Here is a 22,388-nt window from a genome sequence, read left to right as displayed (position 1 = left end):
TCTTTATGGCTGTAAAAAGCCTCGGCTCCTCCCGGGGAGCAGCTGAGCTTGGGGACCGCAGCCATCACCCCCCAGGACCCCTCTCAGAGTGCTAGCAGGCCGCCGAATTCCACTCGGGGGCAGTTTCCATTTCGCCACCTTGGCTCAAGGGTGATTCTGAATGAACTGTCTTGGGCAACACTGAAGTATAGCTCATCATTTAGTTCTTACAGCATCTACTCTCCCGAGCCCAGAAACATCTGTTTGACGCCAACTTTCTAGCAAGAGTCCCCCGGGTACATGATTCTTTCAACAACTACATTTGTAAACAGCATCTCTAAGTTCCCTTTATATTTAAGATGTAATTTATTAGAACCAGAAGACTGCAGAAGTGCTATGAAAGCTGCAGAATGGTGATCCGTGGGCTGGTTCATCAGAATCACCTGAGCAAATCCATTGTCATCGAGGTGCTTCTGCCCCACATCGCCTTGGGGGTCAGAATAGAGCTGCTCCTTTCGGAGGTTTCTGAGAGTGCAAATGTTTCTGGCAGCAGACAGCTTCTTTCTTTCTCCCAAGTGGAGCCACTAGTGGGTTTGAACTGCCAATCTTGTGATTAGCAGTCTAAAAGGTAGCAGAATCATGAGACCCTTATTAAAATGCAGATTCCTATGCACCACTACTGACCAACTGAGTAAGAGTTGATGGGGCCCAGGGATCTGCATTTTAGCAAACTCCCTGAGTCTTCATATGAATGTTTCAAACTCACAGCTATTGAGTCAATTCTGATTCAGAAGGGTACCTACCGGGCAGGGTAGCACTGCGCCTGTGGGTTTCCAAGACTATAACTCTTTATGGGTGTAGTAGCTAGCTTTGTCATGCTCCCTTAAAGCAGTTGGTGGTCAGACGCCTAAATTAGTTGTACTCTCACAGCACCCCCCAACTTCTCAATCCTTTTGAGTCTGAAGTGCATTAAACAATAGGCGCTCCACCAAAGATGTCAAAGCAGGGTTTTGGAGTCAACACCTGGATTCAAATTTGGTTGTTATACCTAGATGACCTTGGACAAGTTGCATAATTTTTCCAGGCCTTGATTTCTTCACTGGTACGATATAAATGGCAACGGCGACTTAAACAAGACAGCACTTAAACAAGACAGCTGGAAGGAGGGCAGAGAAAGCCTCTATTAAGCCCTACATACCACTGACACGGGGTGAGCAAAACATGATCAGCTACAGTGCTGCATACCATGTATATCAGGTTGAAACATTGTCCATCTTGGTGACTTTTGCAATTGTTCCTCTTGTGATTAAGGTCTGAACTATACTTTGAGCTTTAGTCAACCCTTTTGTTAGGAGGCCCACATGAAATAATAGGGACCCCCACACACACACTGTCTGAGACCTCTTTACTGCTACATAGTGCCAACCTGAAATTTCTCTTGCAGTCTTCTCTCTCAGCAGTCTCTCCCTCAGCTGAGAGCATGCACCCAGGGGCCAGTGACTAGAAGCAAATGCTGGGTCCGTCGCTTATTAGTTATCTGGCCTTGGTCAAGTTCCTTAAACTCTGTTTCCTCCTCTGTGAAACAGGGATGATAATAGGTGTCTACCTCAAGGGGGTTTTGTGAGAATAAAACCATACTTAGCAAACACTCAATGAATTATTCTTATTGCTCAGGAGTGGTTAAACCCTGGGCCACTACTCACTGGTCAGTGGTTTGAGCCCATCGGTCATTTCACAGGAGAAAGACGTGACCATCTGCGCCCTCAAGAAGAGTCCTGAACCCCCTACAGGGCAGTTCTACCCTGTTCTAGGTAAAATGTAGGAATTACTGAGGCAGAACTGACCCACTGCCAAGTGGCTGGTTTGGTTTATTCTCACGGTCACATGGCCTCCATATTACCAGCTGGTGCTTCTGAGTGTACTGGAACTCCAAGCCTTTATCTCAGTATCTTTACCATTCTCTTCCCTCGAATGTCCTCCTCTGCCTCGCCCCATATTCAATTTCCATCTATCCTTCAAGCCTCAGCTTAAATGCCATACCTCTGAGAAGGCTTCCTTTACCCATCTCCACCTTGCTTTACTAAAGTAGGTTAAGAATCCCTGTTAAATACTCATTCTCACTCTGTATTTTTCCTCTGCCACATTATAATTCAATGCTTGTTTACTTCACACAGCTAGTTTCCTTATCTGCCTGACATTACTCTGGATCCACCCTGGAACTTCTCACCGGCTGGGTCCGTGGCCACACTCATTATCTAATACTGTTTACTATTTGATGAAGGTACAATTTCCTAAATCTAGGCCATGTGGCATGCACTTGACTAGGCCTAATCTTTCTCTCTCAGGATTGTAACAATCTTAATCACTGTATTTTGCCCAGGGATAGCTTTCTTTACCAGACAGGTGATCTTGGACAAGTTTTTGGAGATATTTTCAAAATTGCAAATGCAGAACGTAAAGTTTAAGTTTAGGCAGAAAGAGACTCCCAGGAGTGTATGCTTTAGCTCCAAATTACTTTACACACACTATTGATACAATAGCACTTGAGGGCTATTGAGTGCTTAGATGTGGCTTATTCAAACCGAGATCTAAGTGTAAATACACACTAGGTTTGAAGACTTGGTACCCCCCCCCCACAAAAAAAGTTACAGATCTCATTTAAAAATTCATTAATGTTGAAATATTTTGGAAACAATGGGTTAGATATATTAAAACTAATTGTATGTATTTACTTTTAATTAATTACTTGAAAACTTAAATTTACTGATGTGACTTGCATTATATTTCTAAATTATAGTGATGCTTTGGATGACTTATTGATAAAAAGTATGATACATTTCCTCACAATTTCCCTCTTATTTTAATCCATAGGAAACACAACCTGTAATTGCTTCCAGGCACAGCTTTCTCTTGCTATCCAGGTAGATCTGCTGCATGGACTGTGGGCTAATCCCCCAACCGCCCCTGTGAACATGATCCAATTAAATAGGACATAACACCTTCTTTGACCTTGAAGCATTAAGTCCCCATGAACTGCGCATCTACTACCCCGTGACTGCTTTTTATTATTTGTGCTATAAAACTTAAATAGTTGAGAACAGAGTATCTTGAAGTCCTGGCTTTACCACTTACTAGCTATGTGAGTTTCTTACTCTGAATATCTCTGCCTCCATCTCTCCATTTGAGAAATGCGTATAATAATAGTATCTACTTCCTAGGGCTGGGAAGATTAACTGATTTCTGTAGAGTGCTTGGAATTGCACCAAGCATGCTGTAATTTTTAAAAATCATTTTATTGGGGCCTCATACAACTCTTATCACAATCCCTCCATCCATCATGTCAAGCACATTTGTGGCCATCATTATTCTCAAAACATTTGCTTTCTACTTGAGCCCTTGGTATCAGCTCATTTTCCCCTCCCTCAAGAACCCTTGATAATTTATAAATTATTATTTTGTCCTATCTTGCCCTGTCTGACGTCTCCCTTCACCCACTTTTCTGTTGTCCGTCCCCCAGGGAGGAGGCTATATGTAGATCCCTGTAATCGGTTCCCCCTTTCTACCCCACATTCCCTCCACCCTCCCGGTATTATGTGACAACGTTTTAGGTCATTAAGCACATCCTACATTCTTCCCACCACCAGTAAGTTCTCGATAACACTGGGCTCCTCCGCTCGTATAGTACTGGTGTTCCATATTGCAGAGATTTTACGCTGTCTTTTACTAAACCTCTGCTACTTCTCCAAAGGTGCATCCCGCGGGCACATGGCTCTCACTTCCCGGTTTCCTTTCCCGGGGATGAGACTGGTTATTGCCACCTTCCCTGCGGAAGCCGGAATAAAGTTTCTTGTGTGGTCCTCAGAGCGGAAGGGCCCCTCATATGCATTTTCTGGTAGACTCCAGGTGGTTCTCACAGCGCTCTGCAGGCCAGTCCTTCAGAAAGCACAGTGGGGGATCAGGGAAGTAACGCCTGGTTCGAGGATGCTCTATCGACAGGGTCAGGATTGGAAGTGAGTTCCCTTCGAGCCAAGGGTTTTCTCGCCCACCAGAGCTGGCTTTCCGGGAAGCCTGCGCGCTCGGGCCAGTTTACCAGATGCAGCCGAGGAGCGGAGGAAACGCAGAAGCCGTCATAATAAGCCGTGCTGCCCACGGAAAATCAACGCACGGGCTTCGTTAGCACCACGAATCCCGAAAGCACTAGAGGCTGAGAAGTGGCGGAAAGGGCACGAATCAAAACCAAACGGGAAAGTTTGTCCCCCAGCCCCAGGGGCACGGCGGCGAGGTCCGGTTTCGGGGCCGGGGCAGCCAAGGCTAAGGGCTCGGCCGCGCTCAGGCCCGGGAGGCCACCGCCGCGCCTGCCCGCCGGCCCCACCCCTCGGGTCCCGGGGCCCACACTGCGCCCCGCCGCCCCTCACCTCCGGCTCCGGCCGCTCCGCAGCCATCCCAGCCCTCGCGCGCCGGCCGAGGCCCGGCAGGCCGGTGCACCCTTAACCTCTGACCCAGCTACCGCGGCGCCCGACCGGAAGCGGAAGCGAGTGGGCGGGCCCAGGACGAGCTTGTGGATTGGTGGGCGGAAGCAGTCCCGCCCCGCCGGCGGCATTGGAAACCGGAAGTTGGAGTCGGGACCGCCGCCACGGTCCGAGCCATGCAGGTGAGGCCCCGCTTGGGCCCGTGGGCTGCCGGCGGGCCTCGGCTGACGACGCCGAAAGTGGACAAGCTGAGGGGACAGTGAGGAGGGAGGGCCAGGACCGTGGGCAGAGCCCGCCCGCGGCTGGTGGGGAGGGGTGCCGCTGCGGCCCAATCGAAAGGGAGGGGGGTCCCGGACTTGGGTGGACTCGGTTGTCAATTGAGGAGGCAGGGACGCTGCCCTTGGCCGCGCTCTGTAGAAAGGAGTTGGTTCGCTCAGCCGTCCCGGAGGCTGTTGGATGTTGAGAGAACGGAATCGGAGTCGAGAGAGAAGCCCGAGGGGTGGAGAAGAGGCTAAGAGCTCAACGATTTCCAACCTGAGGCTGCGTGTGGAACCCAGGATTCAAAGCGTCTGTCAGGCACCTTAGCGAGTTTGCAAGACTCCCTTGTATCATCCTTCCCTTCTGTGGCTGCTAAAGGTGGGGGGGGGGAGAATGGGAGTCAAACTCTCAAATAACTCACCACTATCGAGTCGATTCTGATTCAACGGCCCTAAAGGGCACTGACCGCTTTAGATTTCCAAGGCTGGAAGTGTTTACAGGAGCTTTCTCATCTATCTCCTGTGGAGTGATTGGTGGGTTCGAACTACCGACTTTTTGGTTAGCAGCCAGACGCTTAATCCACTACCATAAGTGGAAAGGAAAAGCTTTGCAGACCCTCAAGCAGGAAACTTTTTGCCTACTGGCTTACAAGCATGTACTCCCCCCACCCCCTTTGGGTTCTTCCACCTCTTGGTTTTTCTGTGAATGTATGTAGATCCATGAGCTTGTGGAAGAGGCACATGGTTGTTGGAACAGACCTAAAACAAGGGCACATTCACGCAGCAAGGAGAGGTGCTCGAAGACCATCACACGCTGAGTGCAAATGAAGAGTTCAGGGAAGCAAAAAGGGGCAGGAATGGGACCCGGAAACGGCTTCTCCTATAGGCAGCTTTCCCAGCGATTGTACCGCTGGCAGCCATAGCCAAGTTCACCCGGCAGGTTCCAGGACAGAGGATGTCAGGGTACGTGTGCTGCAGAGATGCATTAAAAAAAAAAAAGGTGCAGGAGCTCAGGCGTTAGGGAAGGTGACTGTTTCTCAGTGAGGGAGCTGGGTGCACCCAACACTAGCACAGTGGTTAAATGCTTGGCTGCCAAGGGAAAGGTTGGTGAGGCAAATGTCCTGGCTGCTCCGAGAGGAAACTGTGGCCTTGAGTGTCACAGCCTTGGCAAGCCTGGGGAGCACTTCTGTGAGTCAGGGTCAACGCCAAGGCAGCGGGCTTGGTCTGGGGAACCCAAGGAAAGGAACCGTGAAAGCACAACAGTTAGGCGCTCAGCTGCTCACTGAAAAGTCAGTGGTTTATACAGGAGAGAACAATCATGCTGCGTTACATTAACCAGGAAAATCCTATGGGAAGTTCTTCTCTGTCTCAGGTTGTTGCTATGAGGCAAATTGCCTTTGGGGCCTTCCGGCAACAACAATACAGAGAGCAACTAGCCCTGGATTGGGAGGTGATGAGAGGAAGGGATCAGTTGGAATTGAGACCCAGTGAACAAGTTGAAAAGTCTAAGGGTTGATGCTATCTGTAGCTAAGTAGCAAGCCTGCCGCTCTCATGCCAGGGAGATCCTATGTTACCTGACTGGTATTGTACACCACCTCCCTGGCTTCTCAGTCTTCCTCCGTGTGCCATGTTCACTCCATCTGGCTGACCAACCTATTCCTATTGCTGTTGCTGCAGAGGGAGGAGAAGCAGCTTGAGGCATCGTTAGATGCACTGCTGAGTCAAGTGGCTGATCTGAAGAACTCACTGGGGAGTTTCATTTACAAGTTGGAGAACGAGTATGACCGGCTGACCTGGTAAGGGCGCCGGGGCATGCTGGGGAAGGTGCTTGGGTGGGGGAAATGGGGATGGGGGGGGGTGTGTTTCAGGCCTCCTGGTAAGTAGAACATCTCCAGTGCTGTAACCACTTATCAGTTTGCAAATGTCTTTTGATTTGGAAAGAGCTGGGTTTCCTAACCATTTTCCAAGTAGAATTTAGTTTTGAGCCTCCATGGAAAATTAGAGAAATGAGTTTCTCAGTTCAGGCTGGTTTTATCTCTCTCTCTCTCTCTCTCTCTCTCTCTCTCGCTCTCGCTCTCGCTCTCGCTCTCGCTCTCGCTCTCTCCCGCTCCCGCTCCCGCTCCCGCTCCCGCTCCCTCTCACACACTCGTTTTTTTGATGAGGAAGCCCTCTTTCAGCCTATCCCTTCACCTCTATTCATGCTGGATCTGTTGCCACAAATGTGACTGAGTCTTTTAGGCTTAGCCGACTAGAAGTGTAGATCCTGTTTCAGACTGGGGAAGAGACATACCCAGTTTCTGATTTTTTTAACCATAGAAGCTCTGGCCTCTATTTTGCCCCTGCCCCACTCTTCATTCAAAAAGCCCAGTCCTTTTCTTCCGTCTGTGTCATATACTGAAAATGTGTCCCTCTCGCCTAACCCCTCAGTTTCCCGTAGCCGCTCTGATTAATCTTAGGGCTAGGAAGCTTGCTAGTGCAGCGTTCACAACCTATGGGTCACGACCCCTTTGGGGGTCGAATGACCCTTTTGCAGTGGTCACCTGATTCATAAGAGTAGCAAAAGTGCAGTTAGGAAGTAGCCACGAAAATAATGTTGTGGTTGGTGGGGCGGGGACTCCACAACATGAGGAACTGTGTTAGAGGGTTGCGGCATTAGGAAAGTTGAGGACCACTGCTCTAGAGAGTGAGTTTGGATATTCCTCGTTGGAAGGGCCCCTTTGAGGCTGCGCTATTGGTCACCACCCCAGGGAAAGGGTGGTGATCTGACTCTTTGTGCCCATCCCCAGGCCCTCCGTCCTGGACAGCTTCGCCCTGCTCTCTGGACAGTTGAACACTCTGAACAAGGTTTTGAAGAATGAAAAGACGCCACTGTTCCGTAACCAGGTCATCATTCCTCTAGTGTTGTCCCCAGACCGCGATGAGGATCTCATGGTAAGAGAAGGAGGGCACAGCGTGCTTGCAGCACATGGTTCAGGGACCGGAGGAGGGTTGCCCACAGTGGGTGCTGCCGCTCCCTAGGGTGTACCTGAGTGATCCATGGGGGCTGCAAAAGCAGAAAGCTACACTTTATGCTGCATGATGGCTATAGTATACAAGCTTTTAATTGCCAGGGGTCGTGCTGAGTAATTTTTTTCTGTAAAGAGGGCGCTAGGCCAAATAAGTTTGAGAACCTATGGTCTGGAGCCGGGCTTCTTAAACTGTGAGCCTGACTGTGGTGGGGGTGCAGCAGAAACCTGACAGCAGTACAAGGTCTCAGGACTCACAAGGACCCAGATTTAACTCACGACGAGGCACAGAATGAAGACACTTCTGGTAGTGCTCGCTCGTGTCGCACGGTCCTCGTGCCGAGAGGACCGCTAGTGGGAAACTTTTAGAAGCCCTGGTCTAGAGCAGGCTTGCTTGTTTGCTAATTATTTTCCAAGTTCTGACTATAGATTAGTTTGAAAGCCTTGTTTGCATGTTTTTCTGAGGTTGGGGGAGCCCCCTCCCCTCCCAAATACTACTGTAATGAGCTGAGGGTCATGTCCCCAAGGCAAAGACCTTTTTCATCCAACACGCATCTCATCTCAGCCAAAAGTCGGTTCTTTTGTGACTGCATATTTTAGCCTTTGATTAAAATGTAGTGGGGGTGGGGTATAGTGGGGAGCTTAGTTTGTCCCAGAGTTTGGTAGAGGTAGGGTGTGAGGGGATGGAAATAAAGGGTCAGTGCCCTAGGAAGCGAGTGTGTTTCAGGTTATGTTTTCCCTGAAAATGCATTTTGACCTGGAGAAGGGACTGCTTATGGGACCCAATTGAATCCTCTTGGTGTCCTCAGTAGGGTAATCTTTGTGTTGCAGCGGCAGACTGAAGGGCGGGTACCTGTTTTCAGCCATGAGGTAGTCCCTGACCATCTGAGAACCAAGCCTGACCCTGAAGTTGAAGAACAGGAGAAGCAATTGACGACGGATGCTGCCCGAATTGGTGCCGATGCAGCTCAGGTTGGATGGAGTCACTGCCTTGGTACCCCTCTGCCCCTGAGTCCCTTCATGAAAAGCTTGACAGTACCATTCCTGTCTAGCCTGGATGGGCAATTAGTAACCCCTAAGTCTGTCTGAGGGCTGTGGGTTGCTACGATGTCGTACAGGTTTCAGCAGAGCTTCCAAACTTAAATGGGGTAGGAAGAAAGGCCTCATAATCTACTCCCCAAGATCAGCCAGGGAAACACATTGGATCACAATGGCTTTATGTCATTGTGCATGGTGATACCTCCAGTCAGGGGATGACTTGACAGTACCTAACAACTGTCAGATATAGACTCTGAAATAACACAAGAAACCTCCCGCTAATGGTTTCTTCCTTGCGCTGATTGCTGCATCGGTTCATGTGTTACAGAAGCAGATCCAGAGCTTGAATAAAATGTGTTCAAATCTTCTGGAGAAAATCAGCAAAGAGGAGCGAGAATCGGAGAGTGGCGGTATGTAGGGTCAGTGGTCAAATGAGAGAAGGAGAGAGGAATAAGATCGCCGACACAGAAATGCTGGTCTTGCTAGCAGGGGACTGAGCTGTGTGGGAAAGGAATTGCATCCAATTTGTTAGCCTTTTCTATTTAACAAGTGGGAATGGGCAAAATGAGAAGGGTGACAGTGAGGTGGGCTTGCAGTGGTGGCCAGGGAATCTAGATGCTGCTTAACCATCTAGAGCCAACACGTGGCTCTCACAGCGATCTCCCAGCTGCTAGATTCAGTCCAAGGACAAAAGGTGACGTCACGGTCCTCATTTACCGCTTTCTTTAGGTCTGCGGCAGAACAAGCAGACCTTTAATCCGACAGACACCAATGCCTTGGTGGCTGCTGTTGCTTTTGGGAAAGGACTGTCGAATTGGAGACCCTCGGGCAGCAGTGGTCCAGGCCAGCCAGGCCAACCAGGAGCTGGGGCAATCCTGGCGGGAGCCTCGGGATTACAGCAGGTGCAGATGACAGGAGCTCCAGGCCAGCAGCAGTCCATGCTCAGTGGGGTGCAAATGGGCCAAGCAGGCCAACCAGGTAAGGTGTGAGGATCGAAATGGAGCTACCCTGGAGTAGGGAAACTGGAATGAAATGGCTTACCAAGGCCTCAAGTATCTGCAGACTTGGAGCTTTCCCGCTTTTGCCTTTGAATCACGACGTGGAAAACAGTTGTCGGGAGTAAGAATCCTATTTTGAGACTGCAACAGGCACCAGAGAGTGAGGGCAAACGTTGAGTAGCAGGGACTGATCTTGCCCTTCCACTTCCACTTTAGACTTCTGTCTCAGATACCTCTGTCTCATTCACTTTGGATGTAAGGCATGTTGCAGTGGCTTTTCCGAGACACAGAAACCAGTAGTCAGATCTAGGGCTGCCTGGCCGGTGTGGCAGGAATCGACACACCGTTTCCTTATCCTACATGTATTCTTGCTCTGCACGCTGACTCTCTTGGAACAGTTTTTATTGGCATATAATTCACATATACAATTCGATAGTTCAGTCATCTTAAAAAGAGTTGTACAATCACCACAATCAACTTTAGAACATTTTCTTATTTATTGTGCTCATTATTAGCGCCCCATTTCCTCCCAACCTCCCCTGACATACCTCCAAGAAGCCATTAACCCAGTTACCGTCTCTCTGTATTTACCTATCCCGGATTTCATATACAGAAACACATGACCCCAAACAAAGCAAAACAAAAACCAACATCAGCAACAAAACAGAAAAGCTTTGATCAAAAAGAAATCAGGAAATGTTAAAAACTAGAGCAAATATAAGTGGAGCCCAAAGGGAGATCATTACTCACTTTTGAGCTCCTGCTTCTCAGGGTTCGCAGTTATGTGAGCACCCTGCAGCTGTGTGGGTGCAATTAGCCAGCCTTCCAGTCTACGAAAAGAGACAGCGAAAATGGAAGACAGTATGATGCGCTTGCCTGCGATGGTAAATGGTAGAGAGGGTCGCGCAGTGGAGCTCTCCTTTCTAGGAGCACACCAGCAGGAGTATCTGCTGGAGGGTGCGCCGCCGCCTCCTGTTTCCCTCATCCTCACCTTCCCAGACATGGGGAGGGAGTGGTCTGGGGGGTGGGGGCGGGGAGGGGGTGTGTGCTGCTATCCACTGAAATACATGCCATGCAGGTCACGTGTTCTAAAAAGGTAGTGGAGTCGGTGGAAGAGAAGCTGAGAGACCATGTTACTGATTCATCATGACAGTCCACCTTGCTTCAGGTGTCTTCTTGTTCCTTTTAGGGAAAATGCCAAGTGGGATAAAAACTAACATCAAGTCCGCGTCAATGCATCCCTACCAGCGGTGAGTGTGGCCAGAACCCTTCCTTGCCAGGTGCTCCTGGCAGAGCCGATCGATGTACATGAATACAATAAAGAGAACATGGACTTGCAGCAACAGACAAACCTCTACTCCACTGGCTAGCTGTGTGTCCTTGGGCAGGTCACCTGGTTTTTCTGAACCTGTAACGGGGATGTGGGTGGTGGGGGTGGTAACACCTACCACAGGATCATGGTGAGGATTAAAGTGAGAATGTGAATGTGAAACACCTAGTACAGTCCGTGACCTAATGAGTATGCAATAAATGATAGTTTCTGCAGCCCTTTGTCCCAGTGGCCCTCTCAGTCTAATCCAGGGCTCGCACGGATCTGATGGACACCAGATCTTGAACCCTGTAAACCTGGCATGACGGCAATGTGAAACTTCCTCCTCTAACTCCACAAGGGATGGGTCCCCACCACCAACAGCCCAAGCTCGATTCCCAGAAGAGGACGTCAGCTCACTTCTCTCCCACCTTCTTGCCAATTTTGCCCTGGCCGTCCCTTCCACAGCACACTCAATTAGTTGCAGTGGGCACACCACTCAGAAAGAATACTCATGATCAGAGGTTTTATGTAGAAGAGAGGTAACTGGCTGCAATCCAGGATATGTATGGCCCTTCTCAGACAAGTGTCACGGAATTCTTCAGCTCCAGAGGAAGTCCACAGTCATCCACTTCACCAGTAAGCCTTGGCCCAAAGGCACTTAGTTCTCTTACTCTCTAGGCTGAGAAACGGCACCATCTCCTAGTTCTGCTGCTGCTGTTTCTCTGCTCCTGCTTCACACCTCCCGTGTTTCAACTCTGTTTCCTGAGTCTGGGAGGTTCCCAGCACAGGGACCTTGAGTCCCAAGGGTGGTATTGGGGCCTCTCTTCTTGGTGGAAGTCAGTTCCCGGCTGTCTGCTCACATCTGTCCCTTTGGTGCTTTTGTGAAAGGTATGATGTAGCTAAGGGTGCTGACCTGAATGTGACCTACCCTAATCCTGTCTATTAACATAGCAAACTTTTAAAAAAGCCTCTATAGGACAGGGTAGAACTGCCCCTGTGGGTTTCTGAGACCGACTCTTTTACAGGGTTAAGAGCCCTGCTCCCTCCCTCAGAGTGGCTGGTGGTTACAAACTGCTGACCTTAGAGTTAGCAGCCCAGAGTGTAAGCGCTCCAGCACCACAGCTCCTCAAACTTCAATTAGTCCTTATTGGCATGACTTAATCTTGCCCCATTAACACATAAGGGTTAGGATTTCTAGCACACAAGATGGAGGATAATTAGATAACAAAATGGAGGACTACCTCAGTGCTGACAATCTGGCCTTGTCAAGATGGTCCCAACCGTCATCCGGTTCCATATACTCATGTGCACAGTCTCGCCCAGTTAGCGTGTAGGAGTCCAAAGACTGGCTAGAAGGGCCGTATTAAGTGATTCTTCCTGCAGCCTCGCATTTGTATTGGAGAGCCGGTCCGTCCTTTATGCCGCCGGAGCTGTGGCAGCCTCTCCTTCAGATGTTCCCTGCAGGCCCCTCCTGGCCAGTCGCCCTTGCCCGTGAAGAGAATTGTGACCTGGGACCGGCTGATCACCTAGAGCTCTGCTGAAGCTCGGGTCTGCTCTGCGCTCCATCCTCAGAGAAGCCAATTCAGCTCTTGCCTGAGATGTGGTCACAGAGTCCCCTGTCCTTTACTGTGACCAGCCCCCACTCACCCCATGTACACGAAGAAAGATGTGGAAGGGCCATCCGGTGGAGGAGGGCTCAGGAAATGGCTCTGCCAGCCAGGGCTGGAGGAGGAAGGGCCATTTTTCCAGTAGATGCCTTGGCTAAGTTCTTTTGGAGGAGGCCGGGGTGGGGTGACGTTGGGGGGGACAGTGGTAGACCAGATTCTTATCAGGATCTAATTGCTCTCAGCATTGATTTCCTGGACTTGACCCAGGATGACTTTACTGCACTAAGCCTGTTGCACAAGAACCAGGAGGCAGCCCACTAGACCTCTGCCGGCTTTTATACAGAGTAAGAGAGAGAGAGTTTGAAATTCAGCCTTGCCTGCAATCTCCTTCTGTAGACAAGGACTGGGGTTGAGGCCGCTGAAGGAGGCCAACTGATTCCCCTGAATAAGGTTATTTAAATTGATGGGCACTGACTCAGGGCTGTGTGACAGCTATTTACGAGAGCTATTAATGATCAGAGACAATTTCAAGGGCGCTGCAAGGTACCTAATTTGTCCTCTCTATAAAGTTTGTTTGGCTTGAATTAGCTTTGATCTGGAAGTCTGAAGTCTCCCCCTCTGCTCATAGCTTCCAGCTGCCTTTTCCCCACCCCATGGAAGTACTTGGCTAGCAGAATTCCACCAGACTGTGGCAGCAAAGGACTGGACCAGTGGCTCCAGATGTCAAGTCTGTTCTGTTGCATCAAGAAGAGGAATGGTATCCACAGAGATCACCGACCAGCACAGGACACAGTGCAGAGGGGCCGCTGAGTCGGGGCAAATGTTCCCTCCCACGTAGAGCTGCCCTCTTCCTCCTCGGTTAGCCTGCCTAAGGGTCATTGTCACTTGGGTCTCTGCCACTGGGAATGGCACAACTGGCTCTACTGCATAGGGTTCAGAGTGCTGCGCTGACCCCGAGGGCCTTGTTGGAGACCTCCCCTTGACTCCACCAAAAGACTCCCTCACCATGAGTGGCGCCAACTCTAGTTTCATTGTGGTTCTAGGCTGATCATTCATCCCCGCCATAACTATTTGAAACGAATTCCTTGTCTTTTGAGAGTGGAAATGTCCTGCTGTGTGGGATCGCTCCTATATTTTGTGTTCTTGAGCCAAAACCGAAAACCAAGCTCAGTGTCATTGAGGCGACGCCCACTCGTAGCAGCCCTAAAGGACAGGCCAGAACTGCCCCTGGGGTCTCCCAGCCTGTAATGATGGGAGTAGAAAGGCCCGCGCAGACGCGGCGGCTTCTGGAGGCAGCCACACACCTGTTCTTATTTCCCCTGCCCCTGGTACCCTTCAAAAAAATCTAAGGTACATGAACCTGTGTAGCATCTCCCTCTTTGGGACCTTTGCCAACCAAACCCACATCACTGCTGATGAGTAATTTCAGACTGGTCATGATCCTGTGGGAGCGGAGAACTGCCCCATAGGGTTCAAAGGGCATCCTACAGTGTCTGGTGGATTCCAACCACCAACCTTTTGGTGAGCAGCCAAATGCTGTAACCATAGCACCACCAGAGCTCCTATGGGAGCTCATACAACCATATAAACTCTCACAGGAGGCTGTGTAGTCCTCACACTGGTGGAGGGATGGCTTTCCCTCTGGAGGGAATTTGTAAAGCTTCCTTGAAGACAGCATATGGCTCAGATTTAAAAGTCTAAAAAAACACCTGGTTGCCATCCAGTCAGTGCTGACTCATTGCAACCCGCTGTGGGTTTTCGAGACTAATTTTTTACAGGAGTAGAAAGCCCAGTCTTTCTCCAGAGGAGCTGCTGGTGGTTTTGAACTGCCAACCATGCAGATCGCAGACCAACTCATAACCACTATACCACCAGGGCTCCATATTTAGGGTTTATCAAATATCCCACTCTCACAGTATTCCTGTTTCTGATGCCCCTGTTTTGCCTGGAAATCGTACTTTGTCCTATCCTTGGGGCATCTGGGCAAAGAGTATGGGTCTAGGATGAAGGAAACAGCAGTTGTGCAAAACTTCAAGATTTTAAAACAGCCCAAAGGTGGAGGCTTACTGAACTGTGAACCAATGTCAGCATAGTCACCATTGCCTGTAATCCCTCCTGCTCTGGTTGAGCCTCAGTGCTGGGATTCAGTTCTTGCTGAAACCTCCCGTCTACTCATTGCTCCGATCACCCGCTTCTTTGCTCTCTGGTGTCTATTACTGCCATTAGCTAGCTAGCTTACCTCTCTGTCTGTTTTCTTGGGAATGAGCCAAAATAGATATGTTGTCGCCAATTGCTCCTCTGGACTCCATAATGGGTTCTGGGGAGGAGTTGGCATTAAGACTGAAGTGGGGGCCAGCTCTGGTTCTGCTGGCAAAGAGAAGCTGAATTCTGCAGGAATGCCCCAGTGCAAGGCTGGTCTCTCTTCCCACCCCCTTCCCACCTCCCCCAGGCAGCTGGAAACAACCTCTCCCTTTGTCTGAGGTTCTTGTAGAGAATAAGCCTCCTTATGGACAATGTATCCTCTGTGCCCCGTGGACACAGGAGCCGTGTGAGCTGATCCCAGCACCAGGCAGGACGGAGGCTGAATCTTTCCAAACGCCCACCCTGGGTCAGCTCTTGATTGTGGTCCAGAGAAACTGCTAAGGGGTATGCATTTATTTCCCTCTGCCTTGGGCATCTGTTCTGGATTTCGGAGAATAACCCACTAAAGGTTAGCGTTGTTAGCATTAGGATCAGGGATTGTGGTTCCTTGTCTGTTTGGTCCTGCGGATTCAGAGTGTCAAACTGCTGGAAACCTGGCGTCACTTGTCATTGGTGAACACAGGCTAACACGTATAGAGGATTTGCCAGCCTGCAGACCAAGGTTACTGGTGGGAGTAGAAAGCAGACTCGACTCATTTGACAGCCCACGATGCCCTGATACTTAAATGTGGATTTTGTCCCGCAGAACAAACTTTCTCCTTTTTCCTTTAACTTCTGCCTCTGTGGATCCTGGGTCCCTATTTTGACCTCTTGATGAGTTCACATGCTCTCAGGATGTCAGGAGGCTGCTTATGTATATCAAGAACAGGTGATCTGATTTCTCCATGTCTGTTTACTTACTTGATGACCTGAATGATTATTTCTGGTTTCTTCAGTCTCCAGTAATAAATTCTCAGGCTCATTAGTCCCAAGGAGTTTTTCTGTTTTCCTGTACTACAGGTTGGCATACTAAATGCTCCTCTAAACCGCAGCCCTGAAATTGTTTTCTAGCTTTCACATAGCCTTGGAATGAAAACTCAGGGATACATAGATTACATAGCAGATGTAATCTGTGCCGTTCTCCCAGACATGTCTCTTTGCCCTGGACAAAATGTAGGTGCCAGAGGAATGCTTCTGTTAGGCAGTGAATTATACTTTTTCTCTATGACAACCACCTTTTCCCCTATGGAATCAAATCTCATGTGCCCTGGGATGCTCCCTGTGTTAGTCTAGGTAGGCTAGAGAAACAAATTCATGGACACATATGTGTATAAGAAGAGGTCGATATAAAGAGCAGTTGAACTTTGAGGAAACATCCCAGCCCAGTCCAGATCAAGTCCATAAGTCTGATATTAGCCCATATGTCCAACACCAATCTATAAAGTCCTCTTCAGACTCATGAAACACATGCAGTGATGCCCAATGCAGGAAGATCACAGGCCAGTGGGTAGGAAGTCTTGTAGATCCAGTGGCGTTGCAAGAACCTCAGCGCTGGCAGGCGTCTCCACATGGCTTCTCCAGGTCCAGGGTTTTGGCTGCATCAGGGGATGTCCATGTGGCTTCTCCAGCTCCCAGGGCGTAGTGCCATGTGTCTTGTCAGTAAAGAGTCTCCAAGGGAGGACCGCTCAGTTTGCAGCAACGGTAAAGAGTCTCCAAGGGAGTGAGCAGAAAGAGGATGTGTCTTCTGCCTTAGGGGAAAGCCATGCCCACAAAGAGACCTCATTGGCTATGATTTGATTGACAGACTAGACTCCACCCATTCACTCTTAATCCTCTCAAGTCCCAACATGTCATCATATTATGTAACCACCACAATCCCCTTCCTTTCGCTTTGCCATTTTACTGCTGCCTTTCCTTGCTCTCCCTCTAGTGTCCCTAGTTTGTGGGTCATTAATTGTGATACATTGTGTGTGTATGTAGATATAATACATACATGTGTGCTTCAAAAAGTTCGTGGGGAAACAGAATTAAAATTCATGGAGTTTCCCCATGAAATGTTTGAAACTCCTTTGGACATAAATTTTTATCTTTTTATGTGTAAAATCCAGTGTTGTGCAGCTGACCCCACTCTCTGTTTCTAAAACTTTTTAATCACCACATATCTATTCAGCATTAACTCCTGGTTTCTGCCTCCCTGGGACCTATGGTAACCAGTCATCTATTTTCTGCCTTTCATGTATTTGTTTATTTTATATAAGTGGAATCATAAAGTACTTATTTTTTTGTGTGTCTGGCTTATTTTGTTGAGCATGATGTTTTCAAAGTTCATCTGTATCATAGCATACCCTAGAATATACTCTCTTTTAATAGTTGAATATTCAAATTTTTTGTTTTCCTTTTTTTTGGCACTTCATCCACATGTCATATAATTCAATAATTCAATCATATGAAGAAGAGTTGTACCATTACCAACACAATCAATTCTAGAACATTTTCTTCTTCCTTGTATTCATTGTTAGTCATGTAATTATTATTTTTAATTGTGGAAAAAGATATACACAACAAAGAAGTCTCCAAAAATTTTATCTTTCTCCATGGATCAGTTGGTGAGTTTGAACTATCGACTCTGCTGTAAGCAGGCCAAGATTTAACCCACATCACCACTAGACTCCTTTAGGAGGCCTTGGTATTTCATTAGGAGGCCTGATGGCATTGTAGCTATACTTTGGGCGGCTAACATTGAAATAAGCACTTGGAAACCACCAGCTGTTCTGCAGGAGAAAGATGAGGCTTTTTATAACCATCAAAAGTTACAGTCTCTTTGGGCCTCTGCTCAAGTCCTCCCTCAATGCAAGAACACTTTGTTCTAGCAACCTGGCTTTCTGTGATGCTCACCCTCCCTGCCTGATCACCAAAGACAAAATGGACGTACAAGCAAATGTGAAGAAAGCTGATGGTGCCTGGCTATCAAAAGATAGCAAGTCTGCAGTCTTAAAGGCTTGGAGATAAACAAGCGGCCATCTAGTAGAGAAGCAACAAGCCCACATGGAAGAAGCACACCAGCTGGTGCAATCATGAGGTGTCAATGGGATCAGGTAACGCATCAGAAGACCCCCAAAAAAACAATAAAACTTGAGAATGAGGGGGGTGAGAACAGATGAAACCCAAACCCATCTGTAGACAATGGGACATCCCTTTACAGAAGGGTCAGTATAGCACCGATGAAACACACAATATTCCTCTGGTTCCTTGAGGCTTCCTCACCCCCCATTATTATGACCCCAGTTCTGCCTTTCACTTAGAGCTACAACGGATCGTGTACACTGGTACAGATAAGAGCTCATGAAACACAGAATCCAGGTCAGATAAACCCCTCAGGAACAGAAATGGGAGTAGCGATACCAGGAGGGTGGGGGGAAGGTAAGGACAGCAGGAGAGTAAGGGGAAGCTAATTGCAATGATTGACACATGACCACCACTACCCCCCACAAAGGGGATGAACAACAGAAACCGTGGGTGAAGGGAGACAGCAGTCCATGTAAGATATGAAAATAATCATTTATCAATGGGTCACAAGGGGGAGAGGAGAGGAGGGAGGGAGGGAGGAAAACAGAGGAGCTGATACCAAGGACTCAAATAGAATGTTTAGAAAATGATGGCAACATAAGGACAAATACGCTCAATACAATTGATGTATGGATTGTTATAAAAGCTATAAGAGCCCCCAATGAAATGATCTTTTAATTAAAAACAGTAATAACAAGAAAACCTTATAAATAGAAGCAGAACATTTTCAGAGATAGTACCGGAAGATGAACCCATCAGGTCAGAGGGATTTGAAAATGTGAATGAGGAAGACTCCCTTCTCTAATTTGGGTCAGACACAAGAAATGGAGGGACTAAAGCCTGTGGCAGCAGTCAAGGCGTCAGGGCTGTCATGTGTTGATCGGGCGCGCCTCAAAATGAGAAGAAACAACTGCAAGTGGCCATTAATAATTGGAACTTGGGATGTACAAAGTATGAATCTATAAAATTGGAAGTCATTAAAAACGAAACACAGAGGACCTGATGCAAGGGGCTTAAGTGGAGAGCAAATGCCTTGAGAATGATTGGGGCAGGGAATGTATGGATGTGCTTTATACAATTGATGTATGTATATGTATGGATTGTGGTAAGAGTTGTATGAGTTCCTAATAAAATGTAAAAGAAGAAAAGAGAAAAAAATGATTAGGGCAAAGACTGTACAGATGTGCTTTATACAATTGATGTATGTATATATATGAACTGTGAAAAGAATTGTATGAGCCCCAATAAATTGTTAAAATTTAAAAAAAAAACAAAAAAAAAAACGAAACACAAAGATCAGTATTCTAGGCTGAAAGGGACTGGTATTGGCCATTTTGAATCAGAAAATTAAACGGTTTTCTATGCCGGGAATGATAGATTCAAAAGGAATGACATTGCATTCTTCATCAAAAAGGGTATTTCAATCTTTCTTGAAGAACAATGCTGTCTGTAATACGATAATGTCTATCCATCTTCAAGGAAACCCAAATGATGACTTTACTCAGATTTATACACCAGCCATTAAAGCTCTAAAACCAAAGCAAACTCACTGCCATTGAGTCAATGCTGACTCATAGCATCCAGGGTACAGTGAACTCAGAGCATCCATGCTACAGTGAACTCAGAGCATCCAGGCTACAGTGAACTCAGAGCATCCATGCTACAGTGAACTCAGAGCATCCAGGGCACAGTGAACTCAGAGCATCCAGGGTACAGTGAACTCAGAGCATCCAGGGCACAGTGAACTCAGAGCATCCAGGCTACAGTGAACTCAGAGCATCCAGGCTACAGTGAACTCAGAGCATCCAGGGCACAGTGAACTCAGAGCATCCAGGCTACAGTGAACTCAGAGCATCCAGGGCACAGTGAACTCAGAGTTCACAGGGTACAGTGAACTCAGAGCATCCAGGGTACAGTGAACTCAGAGCATCCAGGGTACAGTGAACTCAGAGCATCCAGGGTACAGTGAACTCAGAGTTCACAGGGTACAGTGAACTCAGAGCATCCAGGCTACAGTGAACTCAGAGTTCACAGGGTACAGTGAACTCAGAGCATCCAGGTTACAGTGAACTCAGAGTTCACAGGACAAAACTGCCCCCTCTGGGTTTCCAGGACTGTCACTTTTTATGGGAGTAGAAAGCCTCATCTTTTTCCCACAGAGCTGCTGGTGGGCTTGAATTGCTGAACTTGGGGTTAACAACCCAATTGGTGATGCAGAAATTGAAGAATTCTACTTATGTATTCAGTCTGAAATGGATCAAACATGCAAAGATGAACTTATAATGATTGACTATTGGAATGTAAAAGTTGGAAACAAAGAAGAAGGCGCAGTAGTTGGTCTTGGTGATAGAAATGCAGCTAGAGATTGCATGATAGAATTTTGTAAGACAAATGACTTCTTTATCGAAAATACCTTTTTATCCAATATTAAAGGTGACTATATACATGGACTTCCCCAGATGGAATACACAGAAATCAAATGACTGCATCTGTGGGAAATACCAGCAGCTGAAACCAGGGGCTGATTGTGGAACAGACCATCAATTGTTCATATGTACGTTCCCGTTGAAATTGAAGAAAATTAAAACAAGTCCATGAGAGCCAAAATAACTAGGATATCCCACCTGAATTTTGAGAATATCTCAAGAACATTATTTGTGGTATCAAACCCTAACTACAGAAGACCTGATGTGTTGTGGGATGTCAGCAAGAGCCTCATTCATGAAGAAAGCAAAACGTCGTTAAAGAGACACGAAAGAACGACAGATCAAAGTGTATGCTACAAGAGACGTTGGAACTTGTACTTAATCATAGAGTAGCTAAGGAAGGAATGATGAAGTCAAAGAGCTGGATAGAAAAGGGCAGCTCCACAAGGCAAAGTCAAACATTAGGATGAAATGTGCAAAACCCTAGAGTGAGAAACCCACAGAGGAAGAATATGCTCAGCCTGTCTTAAGCTGAAAGAACAAAGAAGCAATTCAAGCTTCCAGTTGCAACATCGAAAGATTCTATGGGCAAAATAATGAAAGATACAAGAAGCACCAAAAGAGATGGAAAGAATACACAGTCTCTGCACCAAAAAACCAAAAAGCCCTAGTTGCCATCGGAGGTAATTTATGAGCTAGAACCAATAGTACTGCACTGAAAGCATTAACCAAAAACCAGGCTCCAGGAATGGATGGAATGTCAATTGAAATGTTTCAACATCTGATGAACACTGAAAGTACACACTCGTTTATGCCAAGAAATTTGGAAGACTAAGTCAAATAATAGGAAAAGTCCCATATGTGTACAAATTCCATAGAAAGGTGACCGACAGAATATGAAACGTATAGAACAAATCATCGATATTCACTTGTCTGTCAGTTCTTCGTAATGTGGGGGCTTGTGTGTGGCTGGGCTGCTGGAAGCTATGTCGTTGGTATTTCAAGTGCCAGCAGGGTCACCCACAGTGACCAGGCTTCAGCTGAGCTTCTCCGCTTTGGAGGAAAAAGTAGCTGAAACCCTAACGCACAGCTTCAAAGGATTTTCCAATACTGAAAGCCTAAACAAAGGAGAACAAGCATTGGTATAGATAACGCCTGAGGGTACTCAAAAGATGACTGAAGAGGAGCTGATTTCTTGGATGGGAATCAACCATGGTGACGTGAGCAGGATATGGCCTTTAGGAGCAGAGCCTCGGAGATCTTCCTTTGCTGATGGGCCGACTCAAGGGGAAGAGAAACAGCTACTAAAATCTTCTAATGGCTGGAACTTAGAATATGTGAAGTATGAATTTGGAAAATTGGGAGTAGTCAAAAGTGAAATGGAACACATGAAGACTGAGATCCTAGGCATTAGTGAACTGAAACAGACTGGCATTGGCCATTTTAAATCAGAAAATAATATGATTTACTAAGCCAGGAATAACACAGTCAAGAGGAATGGTGTGGCAATGATTCTCACAAAAAATCTTGCTAAATCCATCATGAAGTACAGTGCTATCGGTGATTGGATGATATCTATCCGCCTTCAAGGAAATCCGGTCAATACAACTACTATTCAACTTTATACACCAACCACAAACTAGTGATAAAGAAATTGAAGAATCTACCAACAACTTCAGTTGGAAATTAATCAAACATACAGTCATAATGAATTGATACTTATTGGTGATTGGAACACAAAAAATTGGAAACAAGGAGGAAGGAACAGTACTTGGAAAATATGGACTCGGGGATAGAAATGAAACGAGATCACATGACCGAATTATAAAACCAACGACTTATTCATAGCAAATCTCTTTTTTTCAACCCAAAAGGCAGGCATACACATGGACACTTCTCCAGGTGGAGTACACAGAAATCAAATTGACGACATCTGTGGGAAGAGAAGATGAAGTAGATCAACATCAACAGCTAAAACCAGACCAGAGGCTGGCCAAACAAGCAGCAAAAACTAGGCCAAGGGAGAACAGTCCTTGAAGAAGGACATCG

General features: G+C 47.3%; 2 protein-coding genes across 4 annotated transcripts in view; one reads left to right on the top strand and one right to left on the bottom strand.

The window, feature by feature from the left end:
• SZT2 (SZT2 subunit of KICSTOR complex) overlaps positions 1 to 4,487 on the bottom strand; it is a 58,562-nt gene extending 54,075 nt beyond the window's left edge. For all 3 annotated transcript variants that reach the window (XM_075554965.1, XM_075554972.1, XM_075554982.1), the window contains exon 1: positions 4,395 to 4,487. In XM_075554965.1, coding sequence (XP_075411080.1) covers positions 4,395 to 4,421 — 27 coding nt within the window. In that variant the 5' untranslated portion in view covers positions 4,422 to 4,487. The remainder of the gene's footprint in view (positions 1 to 4,394) is intronic.
• A 59-nt stretch (positions 4,488 to 4,546) lies between these two features.
• Positions 4,547 to 11,292, top strand: MED8 (mediator complex subunit 8). The gene is made up of 7 exons (XM_075555016.1): positions 4,547 to 4,630; positions 6,384 to 6,502; positions 7,493 to 7,637; positions 8,543 to 8,683; positions 9,078 to 9,159; positions 9,479 to 9,727; positions 10,937 to 11,292. Exons 1-7 carry the CDS (start codon positions 4,625 to 4,627, stop codon positions 10,999 to 11,001), a joined length of 807 nt encoding a protein of 268 aa, XP_075411131.1. The 5' UTR covers positions 4,547 to 4,624; the 3' UTR covers positions 11,002 to 11,292.
• The last annotated feature ends 11,096 nt before the right edge of the window (positions 11,293 to 22,388 follow it).

The sequence above is a fragment of the Tenrec ecaudatus genome, chromosome 1 (assembly GCF_050624435.1).
Source record: "Tenrec ecaudatus isolate mTenEca1 chromosome 1, mTenEca1.hap1, whole genome shotgun sequence".
In the NCBI taxonomy this organism is placed as follows: domain Eukaryota; kingdom Metazoa; phylum Chordata; class Mammalia; order Afrosoricida; family Tenrecidae; genus Tenrec; species Tenrec ecaudatus.
The sequence above is the reverse complement of the archived record's forward strand: the minus strand, read 5'-3'. Positions and strand labels throughout refer to the sequence as shown.

Coding starts and splice junctions, on each gene's coding strand:
- MED8 (XM_075555016.1), top strand. Junction 7,638..8,542: donor ACCGCGATGAGGATCTCATG/GTAAGAGAAGGA, acceptor TTTGTGTTGCAG/CGGCAGACTGAAGGGCGGGT. Junction 9,728..10,936: donor GGGCCAAGCAGGCCAACCAG/GTAAGGTGTGAG, acceptor TGTTCCTTTTAG/GGAAAATGCCAAGTGGGATA.